Source organism: Mixophyes fleayi, chromosome 3 (genome assembly GCF_038048845.1).
Source record: "Mixophyes fleayi isolate aMixFle1 chromosome 3, aMixFle1.hap1, whole genome shotgun sequence".
Classification (NCBI taxonomy): Eukaryota; Metazoa; Chordata; class Amphibia; order Anura; family Limnodynastidae; genus Mixophyes; species Mixophyes fleayi.
The window spans coordinates 348,520,105-348,532,963 of NC_134404.1; the positions used below are offsets into that span (position 1 = coordinate 348,520,105).

Consider the following 12,859-nt stretch of genomic DNA (forward strand, 5'->3'; position numbering starts at 1 on the left):
TGTACCTGTGTGAGTAGTATAGGTGGGAGTAGGGTAGGTATGAGGGTGTACATGTGTGAGTAGTATAGGTGGGAGTAGGTTAGGTGTGAGGATGTACATGTGTGAGTAGTATAGGTGGGAGTAGGGTAGGTGTGAGTGTGTCCGTGGGAGTAGGGTAGGTGTGAGGATGTACATGTGTGAGTAGTATAGGTGGGAGTACGGCAGGTGTGAGGATGTACCAGTGTGAGTAGTATAGGTGGGAGTAGGGTAGGTGTGAGGGTGTACCAGTGTGAGTAGTATAGGTGGGAGTAGGGTAGGTGTGAGGGTGTATCAGTGTGAGTAGTATAGGTGGGAGTAGGGTAGGTGTGAGGGTGTACCTGTGTGAGTAGTATAGGTGGGAGTACGGCAGGTGTGAGGATGTACATGTGTGAGTAGTATAGGTGGGAGTAGGGTAGGTGTGAGGGTGTACCTGTGTGAGTAGTATAGGTGGGAGTATGGTAGGTGTGAGTGTGTCCGTGGGAGTAGGGTAGGTGTGAGGATGTACATGTGTGAGTAGTATAGGTGGGAGTACGGCAGGTGTGAGGATGTACATGTGTGAGTAGTATAGGTGGGAGTAGGGTAGGTGTGAGGGTGTACCTGTGTGAGTAGTATAGGTGGGAGTAGGGTAGGGGTGAGGGTGTACCTGTGTGAGTAGTATAGGTGGGAGTAGGGTAGGTGTGAGGGTGTACCAGTGTGAGTAGTATAGGAGGGAGTAGGGTAGGTGTGAGGGTGTACCAGTGTGAGTAGTATAGGTGGGATTAGGGTAGGTGTGAGGGTGTACCTGTGTGAGTAGTATAGGTGGGAGTACGGCAGGTGTGAGGATGTACATGTGTGAGTAGTATAGGTGGGAGTAGGGTAGGTGTGAGGGTGTACCAGTGTGAGTAGTATAGGTGGGAGTAGGGTAGGTGTGAGTGTGTCCGTGGGAGTAGGGTAGGTGTGAGGATGTACATGTGTGAGTAGTATAGGTGGGAGTAGGGTAGGTGTGAGGATGTACATGTGTGAGTAGTATAGGTGGGAGTAGGGTAGGTGTGAGGGTGTACCTGTGTGAGTAGTATAGGTGGGAGTAGGGTAGGTGTGAGGGTGTACCTGTGTGAGTAGTATAGGTGGGAGTAGGTTAGGTGTGAGGATGTACATGTGTGAGTAGTATAGGTGGGAGTAGGGTAGGTGTGAGTGTGTCCGTGGGAGTAGGGTAGGTGTGAGGATGTACATGTGTGAGTAGTATAGGTGGGAGTAGGGTAGGTGTGAGGGTGTACTTGTGTGAGTAGTATAGGTGGGAGTAGGGTAGGTGTGAGGATGTACATGTGTGAGTAGTATAGGTGGGAGTAGGGTAGGTGTGAGGGTGTACCTGTGTGAGTAGTATAGGTGGGAGTAGGGTAGGTGTGAGGGTGTACCTGTGTGAGTAGTATAGGTGAGAGTAGGTTAGGTGTGAGGATGTACATGTGTGAGTAGAATAGGTGGGAGTAGGGTAGGTGTGAGGGTGTACCAGTGTGAGTAGTATAGGTGGGAGTAGGGTAGGTGTGAGGATGTACCAGTGTGAGTAGTATAGGTGGGAGTAGGGTAGGTGTGAGGATGTACCTGTGTGAGTAGTATAGGAGGGAGTAGGGTAGGTGTGAGGGTGTACCTGTGTGAGTAGTATAGGTGGGAGTAGGTTAGGTGTGAGGGTGTACCAGTGTGAGTAGTATAGGTGGGAGTAGGGTAGGTGTGAGGATGTACCTGTGTGAGTAGTATAGGTGGGAGTAGGGTAGGTGTGAGGGTGTACCAGTGTGAGTAGTATAGGTGGGAGTAGGGTAGGTGTGAGGGTGTACCTGTGTGAGTAGTATAGGTGGGAGTAGGGTAGGTGTGAGGGTGTACCAGTGTGAGTAGTATAGGTGGGAGTAGGGTAGGTGTGAGGGTGTACCTGTGTTAGAATAGGTGGGAGTAGGGTAGGTGTGAGGATGTACCAGTGTGAGCAGTACAGGTGGGAGTACGGCAGGTGTGAGGGTGTACCTGTGTGAGTAGTATAGGTGGGAGTAGGTTAGGTGTGAGGGTGTACCAGTGGGAGTAGGGTAGGTGTGAGGGTGTACCTGTGTGAGTAGTATAGGTGGGAGTAGGGTAGGTGTGAGGATGTACATGTGTGAGTAGAATAGGTGGGAGTAGGGTAGGTGTGAGGGTGTACCAGTGTGAGTAGTATAGGTGGGAGTAGGGTAGGTGTGAGGGAGTACCAGTGTGAGTAGTATAGGTGGGAGTAGGGTAGGTGTGAGGGTGTACCTGTGTGAGTAGTATAGGAGGGAGTAGGGTAGGTGTGAGGGTGTACCTGTGTGAGTAGTATAGGTGGGAGTAGGTTAGGTGTGAGGGTGTACCAGTGTGAGTAGTATAGGTGGGAGTAGGGTAGGTGTGAGGATGTACCTGTGTGAGTAGTATAGGTGGGAGTAGGGTAGGTGTGAGGGTGTACCAGTGTGAGTAGTATAGGTGGGAGTAGGGTAGGTGTGAGGGTGTACCTGTGTGAGTAGTATAGGTGGGAGTAGGGTAGGTGTGAGGGTGTACCAGTGTGAGTAGTATAGGTGGGAGTAGGGTAGGTGTGAGGGTGTACCTGTGTTAGAATAGGTGGGAGTAGGGTAGGTGTGAGGATGTACCAGTGTGAGCAGTACAGGTGGGAGTACGGCAGGTGTGAGGGTGTACCTGTGTGAGTAGTATAGGTGGGAGTAGGTTAGGTGTGAGGGTGTACCAGTGGGAGTAGGGTAGGTGTGAGGGTGTACCTGTGTGAGTAGTATAGGTGGGAGTAGGGTAGGTGTGAGGATGTACCTGTGTGAGTAGTATAGGTGGGAGTAGGGTAGGTGTGAGGGTGTACCAGTGTGAGTAGTATAGGTGGGAGTAGGGTAGGTGTGAGGGAGTACCAGTGTGAGTAGTATAGGTGGGAGTAGGGTAGGTGTGAGGGTGTACCTGTGTGAGTAGTATAGGTGGGAGTAGGGTAGGTGTGAGGGTGTACCAGTGTGAGTAGTATAGGTGGGAGTAGGGTAGGTGTGAGGGTGTACCTATGTTAGAATAGGTGGGAGTAGGGTAGGTGTGAGGGTGTACCAGTGTGAGTAGTACAGGTGGGAGTAGGGTAGGTGTACCTGTGTTAGAATAGGTGGGAGTAGGGTAGGTGTGAGGATGTACCAGTGTGAGCAGTATAGGTGGGAGTTGGGTAGGTGTGAGGGTGTACCAGTGTGAGTAGTATAGGTGGGAGTAGGGTAGGTGTGAGGGTGTACCAGTGTGAGTAGTATAGGTGGGAGATGGGTAGGTGTGAGGGTGTACCAGTGTGAGTAGTATAGGTGGGAGTAGTATAGGTGGGAGTAGGGTAGGTGTGAGGATGTACCAGTGTGAGGACTATTAGTGGGAGTAGTATAGGTGGGAGTAGGGTAGGTGTGAGGGTGTACCAGTGTGAGGACTATTAGTGGGAGTAGTATAGGTGGGAGTAGGGTAGGTGTGAGGACTATTAGTGGGAGAAGTATAGGTGGGAGTAGGGTAGGTGTGAGGGTGTACCAGTGTTAGAATAGGTGGGAGTAGGGTGGGTGTGAGGACTATTAGTGGGAGTAGTATAGGTGGGAGTAGGGTAGGTGTGAGGATGTACCAGTGTGAGGACTATTAGTGGGAGAAGTATAGGTGGGAGTAGGGTAGGTGTGAGGGTGTACCAGTGTGAGTAGTATAGGTGGGAGTAGGGTAGGTGTGAGGGTGTACCTGTGTGAGTAGTATAGGTGGGAGTAGGGTAGGTGTGAGGGTGTACCAGTGGGAGTAGTATAGGTGGGAGTAGGGTGGGTGTGAGGACTATTAGTGGGAGTAGTATAGGTGGGAGTAGGGTAGGTGTGAGGGTGTACCTGTGTGAGTAGTATAGGTGGGAGTAGGGTGGGTGTGAGGATGTACCAGTGTGAGGACTATTAGTGGGAGTAGTATAGGTGGGAGCAGGGTAGGTGTGAGGATGTACCTGTGTGAGTAGTATAGGTGGGAGTAGGGTAGGTGTGAGGATGTACCAGTGTGAGGACTATTAGTGGGAGTAGTATAGGTGGGAGCAGGGTAGGTGTGAGGACTATTAGTGGGAGAAGTATAGGTGGGAGTAGGGTAGGTGTGAGGGTGTACCAGTGTTAGAATAGGTGGGAGTAGGGTGGGTGTGAGGACTATTAGTGGGAGTAGTATAGGTGGGAGTAGGGTAGGTGTGAGGATGTACCAGTGTGAGGACTATTAGTGGGAGAAGTATAGGTGGGAGTAGGGTAGGTGTGAGGGTGTACCAGTGTTAGAATAGGTGGGAGTAGGGTGGGTGTGAGGACTATTAGTGGGAGTAGTATAGGTGGGAGTAGGGTAGGTGTGAGGATGTACCAGTGTGAGGACTATTAGTGGGAGAAGTATAGGTGGGAGTAGGGTAGGTGTGAGGATATACCAGTGTGAGTAGTATAGGTGGGAGTAGGGTAGGTGTGAGGGTGTACCTGTGTGAGTAGTATAGGTGGGAGTAGGGTGGGTGTGAGGACTATTAGTGGGAGTAGTATAGGTGGGAGTAGGGTAGGTGTGAGGGTGTACCTCTGTGAGTAGTATAGGTGGGAGTAGGGTGGGTGTGAGGATGTACCAGTGTGAGGACTATTAGTGGGAGTAGTATAGGTGGGAGTAGGGTAGGTGTGAGGGTGTACCTGTGTGAGTAGTATAGGTGGGAGTAGGGTAGGTGTGAGGATGTACCAGTGTGAGGACTATTAGTGGGAGTAGTATAGGTGGGAGTAGGGTGGGTGTGAGGGTGTACCTGTGTGAGTAGTATAGGTGGGAGTAGGGTGGGTGTGAGGGTGTATCTGTGTGAGTAGTATAGGTGGGAGTAGGGTAGGTGTGAGGGTGTACCTGTGTGAGTAGTATAGGTGGGAGTAGGGTGGGTGTGAGGATGTACCTGTGTGAGTAGTATTAGTGGGAGAAGTATAGGTGGGAGTAGGGTGGGTGTGAGGGTGTATCTGTGTGAGTAGTATAGGTGGGAGTAGGGTGGGTGTGAGGGTGTACCAGTGTGAGGACTATTAGTGGGAAAAGTATAGGTGGGAGTAGGGTGGGTGTGAGGGTGTACCTGTGTGAGGACTATTAGTGGGAGTAGTATAGGTGGGAGTAGGGTGGGTGTGAGGGTGTACCTGTGTGAGGACTATTAGTGGGAGAAGTATAGGTGGGAGTAGGGTGGGTGTGAGGATGTACCTGTGTGAGGACTATTAGTGGGAGTAGTATAGGTGGGAGTAGGGTGGGTGTGAGGGTGTACCTGTGTGAGGACTATTAGTGGGAGAAGTATAGGTGGGAGTAGGGTGGGTGTGAGGGTGTACCTGTGTGAGGACTATTAGTGGGAGTAGTATAGGTGGGAGTAGGGTGGGTGTGAGGGTGTACCTGTGTGAGGACTATTAGTGGGAGTAGTATAGGTGGGAGTAGGGTGGGTGTGAGGATGTACCTGTGTGAGGACTATTAGTGGGAGTAGTATAGGTGGGAGTAGGGTGGGTGTGAGGATGTACCAGTGTGAGGACTATTAGTGGGAGAAGTATAGGTGGGAGTAGGGTGGGTGTGAGGACTATTAGTGGGAGAAGTATAGGTGATGTAACTCCTATGGATATCAGATGTAATATACAGACTGATAACATCACCGCTCTTTGTTTACACAGATGTTTATTACAGGAATTTATACAGAAATGAGCATCTGGTTAGGTAGAGAATGATGTTCACGACTTCAGCTATGGAACGTAGACGAGTCATTGCCGCTATTATGCTGGTGGTCAGTGTAACTAGTTTACAGCATTAGTATTACTGTACAATATCACTTTACACTATAAATCATCCATCATCCGGGCTTTGTATGAAGCAGGTTGTTATATATTAGTGGATGTGGTAGAAAACTGCTTGTGGACCCTTTCGTAACGTTCTATTTCCTGGGGTGACACCGATGGATGAAGACGCTCCGCAGCCTGAAACAAATGTTCCATGCGAAGAAGAAGCTCCACACCGGTCTCTTCCACACCTGGGAGATACAAGAAGGCATCGCATGAGCGAACGTCCTGACAAGTAACGGGTGATACGTTCTTACTGAGAGAAGCCAACAAGAAGTAGCGCTCATCCCGATGTCTCAGAAAATGAAATGTGTTACTTACTTATAAATCATTTTGTCTGAGGAAAATGGTGGAAAAAATCAACTGTTGATATAATATAGCCGAGCTTAACCGGCGCTTCTTCCAAATGCAGCCGAATAGATTCCAAACATAAACTTACAGCAGTTCCCCAACATACATGTAATACAAAGATAATATTTATGGAACCTCTATAAGCGCAAATGTGATCTCATGAAGGGAATACTTATATTTTGGTGTGATGATGTCTCCTAGATGTCTGATATCAAAACCTCTCTGATGGACGAAACCGCTCAATGTGGTCACATGAAATAGTGGAATACCGGAGGGAATCAAACATTCTGCACAATAGTATTGTTTGTTATTATTGTGCAGATTGTTCAATTCCACTATTTCATGTGACCACATTGAGCGGTTTCGTCCATCAGAGAGGTTTTGATATCAGACATCTAGGAGACATCATCACACCAAAATATAAGTATTCCCTTCATGAGATCACATTTGCACTTATAGAGGTTCCATAAATATCATCTTTGTATTACAATGGTGGAGAAAACCTAACAATAGGGCTAAGAGCCACCCACTTAACCCCAGAACTGCTGAAGTCCTTCGTCCGTAGCAACTGACTTCACTGCTTCTTGAAACAAACCCCCTTGTCCCTCTTTTCTTCCAGATTGTTCCTTTTAGGGTTGCTGAATTGGTCTATGTGTGTTCTGTCCTAGATATAATGTAGTAACAAGGGGATGTTGGTGATTATAGTACTTTCTGGTGTATTTAGCTGTGTATATTAACCCATTACCTGTGGTGTTATATCTATACAGTAGGATTCTGTGGTTACAACACAGAATGGTATCAGCCTTCTGCAAAAACGGTGATATTGTTACCAGAGCGGCCACCACAGTCCAGATCCAGACTGTACTAGAAACTGCACCATTTGTTTTATGACTGTAAGGACAGGGCTAGGATGCCTGAGGATGGGAACTGGCCTCAATGGTGTTTGTCGGCTTTCTTGGTCTTCACCAGAGGTGTCTGCAAAGAAAATTGGACTCGGCTGCAGGAGGCCAGATGTTGTGTCCTTCAAAAATGGCTGCTGATATCAAACAAACCTGGTACTAAGTAGACAGCAAGCAGGGATCCCGGAACAAGCCAAATGTCAGATGCAGGCAGCAGAGAAGAAAGAAATACTTATAACTCAGACGCTCGGCGAGAAAACCTATTGTGCGGATGAGGCCCTAAAGGGAAAGTTGCAGGGTCAGGTGATCAATCAGATTTTGAGATCACCCATCAATCAATTTCTTGCAAGGTGATTGGACGGGGTTTGTTTATTAACTTCGGGTTACCTCTTTGAAAAAGCTACGAGCGAAACGTACGTCGGGGGAATGTGACGTCACAGGCACCTGACAGCGGCATCTCTATGCGCTGAAGGTACTATGTTACCTCAAATACTATGCACATAAGACTACTGAGATCTGCCTATGTAATAAGAGGACTCCTGGGGGACATTATAATATTTTTGGGTGTTAACTCAGGATGAATGATATTATTTCATATTTCTGAGCACTTTAGGACATGGACTATCCAACAAGCTCTAATTAATGCATATTAGGAAAAAGTGAGATACATACTACTAGGATCATTGAATACTGATAGTGCAGAATGCACGTTCTCTGATAACTTCAGTATTTAAATGTAGTGTGATAATAGATATGTAGTGTGATAATATATATGTAGTGTGATAATATATATGTAGTGTGATCGTATATATGTAGTGTGATAATATATATATAGTGTGATAGTATATATGTAGTGTAATAATATATATATAGTGTGATAATATATATATAGTGTGATAGTATATATGTAGTGTGATAATATATATATAGTGTGATAGTATATATGTAGTGTGATAATATATATGTAGTGTGATAGTATATATGTAGTGTGATAATATATATATAGTGTTATAGTATATATATAGTGTGATAGTATATATGTAGTGTGATAATATATATGTAGTGTGATAATATATATGTAGTGTGATAATATATATGTAGTGTGATAGTATATATGTAGTGTGATAATATATATGTAGTGTGATAATATATATATAGTGTGATAGTATATATGTAGTGTGATAGTATATATGTAGTGTGATAGTATATATGTAGTGTGATAATATATATGTAGTGTGATAATATATATATAGTGTGATAATATATATGTAGTGTGATAGTATATATGTAGTGTGATAATATATATATAGTGTTATAGTATATATATAGTGTGATAGTATATATGTAGTGTGATAATATATATGTAGTGTGATAATATATATATAGTGTGATAGTATATATGTAGTGTGATAATATATATATAGTGTGATAGTATATATGTAGTGTGATAATATATATGTAGTGTGATAATATATATATATATAGTGTTATAGTATATATATAGTGTGATAGTATATATATAGTGTGATAATATATATGTAGTGTGATAATATATATATAGTGTTATAGTATATATATAGTGTGATAGTATATATGTAGTGTGATAATATATATGTAGTGTGATAATATATATGTAGTGTGATAATATATATATAGTGTGATAATATATATATAGTGTGATAGTATATATGTAGTGTGATAATATATATATAGTGTGATAGTATATATGTAGTGTGATAATATATATGTAGTGTGATAATATATATATATAGTGTTATAGTATATATATAGTGTGATAATATATATATAGTGTTATAGTATATATATAGTGTGATAGTATATATGTAGTGTGATAATATATATGTAGTGTGATAGTATATATGTAGTGTGATAGTATATATGTAGTGTGATAGTATATATGTAGTGTGATAATATATATGTAGTGTGATAGTATATATGTAGTGTGATAATATATATGTAGTGTGATAGTATATATGTAGTGTGATAATATATATATAGTGTGATAGTATATATATAGTGTGATAGTATATATGTAGTGTGATAATATATATGTAGTGTGATAATATATATGTAGTGTGATAGTATATATGTAGTGTGATAGTATATATGTAGTGTGATAGTATATATGTAGTGTGATAGTATATATGTAGTGTGATAGTATATATGTAGTGTATTAATATATATATAGTGTTATAGTATATATATAGTGTGATAGTATATATGTAGTGTGATAATATATATGTAGTGTGATAATATATATGTAGTGTGATAATATATATGTAGTGTGATAGTATATATGTAGTGTGATAGTATATATGTAGTGTGATAGTATATATGTAGTGTGATAGTATATATGTAGTGTGATAGTATATATGTAGTGTGATAGTATATATGTAGTGTGATAATATATATGTAGTGTGATAATATATATATAGTGTGATAGTATATATGTAGTGTGATAATATATATGTAGTGTGATAATATATATGTAGTGTGATAATATATATATAGTGTGATAGTATATATGTAGTGTGATAATATATATGTAGTGTGATAGTATATATGTAGTGTGATAATATATATATAGTGTTATAGTATATATGTAGTGTGATAGTATATATGTAGTGTGATAATATATATGTAGTGTGATAATATATATGTAGTGTGATAGTATATATGTAGTGTGATAGTATATATGTAGTGTGATAGTATATATGTAGTGTGATAATTTATATATAGTGTGATAGTATATATGTAGTGTGATAATATATATGTAGTGTGATAATATATATGTAGTGTGATAGTATATATGTAATGTGATAATATATATGTAGTGTGATAATATATATGTAGTGTGATAGTATATATGTAGTGTGATAGTATATATGTAGTGTGATAATATATATATAGTGTGATAGTATATATGTAGTGTGATAGTATATATGTAGTGTGATAGTATATATGTAGTGTGATAGTATATATGTAGTGTGATAGTATATATGTAGTGTGATAGTATATATGTAGTGTGATAATATATATATAGTGTTATAGTATATATATAGTGTGATAGTATATATGTAGTGTGATAGTATATATGTAGTGTGATAGTATATATGTAGTGTGATAGTATATATGTAGTGTGATAGTATATATGTAGTGTGATAGTATATATGTAGTGTGATAATATATATGTAGTGTGATAATATATATGTAGTGTGATAGTATATATGTAGTGTGATAATATATATATATAGTGTGATAGTATATATGTAGTGTGATAGTATATATGTAGTGTGATAGTATATATGTAGTGTGATAGTATATATGTAGTGTGATAATATATATATAGTGTTATAGTATATATATAGTGTGATAGTATATATGTAGTGTGATAGTATATATGTAGTGTGATAGTATATATGTAGTGTGATAGTATATATGTAGTGTGATAATATATATGTAGTGTGATAGTATATATGTAGTGTGATAATATATATGTAGTGTGATAATATATATGTAGTGTGATAGTATATATGTAGTGTGATAGTATATATGTAGTGTGATAATAGATATGTAGTGTGATAGTATATTTGTAGTGTGATAGTATATATGTAGTGTGATAATATATATGCAGTGTGATAATAGATATGTATGGTGATAATAGATATGTAGTGTGATAATATATTCCAACTAACCCTGAATAAAGAGATTCAAATGAACTAAATATTATGGTTTATTCAATATATGCGCAAGGAGCAATTAGCGCCAATTAAATACATAAGGGAAGAGTTGGGATATATACTAATGCAATACATTTCCTAATATTGACGGTGTAAAGCGCATGATTTTTGGCAAACATAGAAATCAAGTATAATATGATAATATATCTCAGCTAACCCTGAATAAAGAGGCTGAAACTAGCTAAGTGTTAGTAACAGTATCTCTAATATATGCGCAAGGAATCACTGAACTCATGTCCAATACTGATACACCTAGATATATATATATTTAAAACCCAATCTAATGCCCCCCGCTTCTAGATGTATTGAGTTAGGTAGGGACTCGACATTCAGCATTATAGGAGCGGACTATAAAATCTAATGATATTAGAAATTTATTGGTGATTAAATTGCTCCTTAATACCTTATTTATGACGCGTATCCTACGCCGCTGTCGGATGTTCTTTGGATTTTAATACACTACATACATATTACATACATTTTGAATGGTTATTTCGCTGCTTTGTCTTTTATTTTAAAAATGATTAAATAAAAGTGAAGTTTTATATTTGATATTCATTTGTTGAGGGACTGTCCTGTCTGTGATCAACAACACCGATCACAGGACGTAATCACCAGACTCTGAACAGACCAAGAACTGAAAGGATATGAGCGAGACGTTTATGGTTCAATCCAGGTCACATCCCGGAACGCTGACAAACTGAACTAACGCTCCCAGCAGAGACTGTGACATCACTAATGTCACTAAGAAAACCAACAGCAACGAGCCTCCAGTTCATCTGAAATACTTCTTATGAGCACGGATCCCCATGGATGGGGCTCTTCCTACCTACTATCCCTTCTCATACCCCTGGCAGCAGTTACTCTTCCCTTCCACCTTTCTTTCTGCTCCTAATCCCTCTCTTTACCTAAAATCCCAGGTACTCACCATCCTGCAGGCGCTTAACCTTCTCTTTAACAGCACTCATCATTGCGTCCGCACACAGAGCGTAGAGGTCAGCCCCGCTCAGGACAGACGGACAGTATTCTAACACCAATGAGAGGTCAACTGCAGGATCCAGAGAGAACCTGCAAGAAACAGGGAGACCTCTTCAATGCTCATCTCTCCCCTACTAGCCTCATCTAGCGGTCAGCCAGGAAACAGGAGAGATCAATCCATGAGGACATAAAGCAGGAGTGAGAGAAGACACTGCCCAGCAACCAGATTAATCCCAGAAGCAGATTTAGGACTATAATGGGCCTGATTCATTAATGATCTTAACTTAAGAAACTTTTTATTTCAGTCTCCTGGACAAAACCATGTAACAATACAAAGGGTGCAAATTAGTTTTCCGTTTTGCACATAAGTTAAATACTGACTGTTTTTTCATGTAACACACAAATACTTGATAGCTTATTTGTACACTGACATTTAAAGTTGATATTTATGTACTAGATGAAAAAACAGTCAGTATTTATCTTATGTGCAAAACAGAAATCTAATTTGCACCCCTTGTATTGTAACATGGTTTTGTCCAGGAGACTGAAATAAGAAGTTTCTTAAGTTAAGATCATTAATGAATCAGGCCCAATATCTTTATTTTGCTGTTGGCTACAAGTTTAATGTATTGTTTTTAAACTATAGTTAGGAAATGGGATAAAGAATAATCAAAATACGATTATTTGTTTTTACATTCATAGTAATCATAAGAGATAAAGTGTAGACTGAAGTTACAAATCTTTCTAGATAAACACCTCAATTATAACTTTATTATGAATCAAATTAAATTATTAAAAGGAACAATGTAGCTGGATCAATATGGAGTCTGAAGCATTTAACCTCACATATCAAACCCCCAGCTTCTTACAGCGCCCTCTTACCACTTTGTCTTGTTTTATTACTGTGTTTGTAAAGCGCTACAGAATATGCTGGCGCTATATATTTAATAAAACACTAGCACCAGCACACGGGTTACCAGATGCCACAAACTTGTGTATGTGACTAGTATCACACATACAGCATACACATTGTATGTGCTCACCCTGTGTATCCTGTCACTACATGTAG

General features: G+C 40.6%; 1 protein-coding gene across 1 annotated transcript in view; it reads right to left on the reverse strand.

The window, feature by feature from the left end:
- Positions 1 to 5,628: 5,628 nt before the first annotated feature.
- Positions 5,629 to 12,859, reverse strand: part of PEX6 (peroxisomal biogenesis factor 6) — a 71,199-nt gene continuing 63,968 nt past the window's right edge. The window contains exons 16-17 of the mRNA XM_075204529.1: positions 11,741 to 11,880; positions 5,629 to 5,992 (exon numbers count right to left, since the gene is read on the reverse strand). Of these exons, the coding sequence (XP_075060630.1) occupies positions 5,844 to 5,992; positions 11,741 to 11,880 (289 nt within the window). The 3' untranslated portion in view covers positions 5,629 to 5,843. The remainder of the gene's footprint in view (positions 5,993 to 11,740; positions 11,881 to 12,859) is intronic.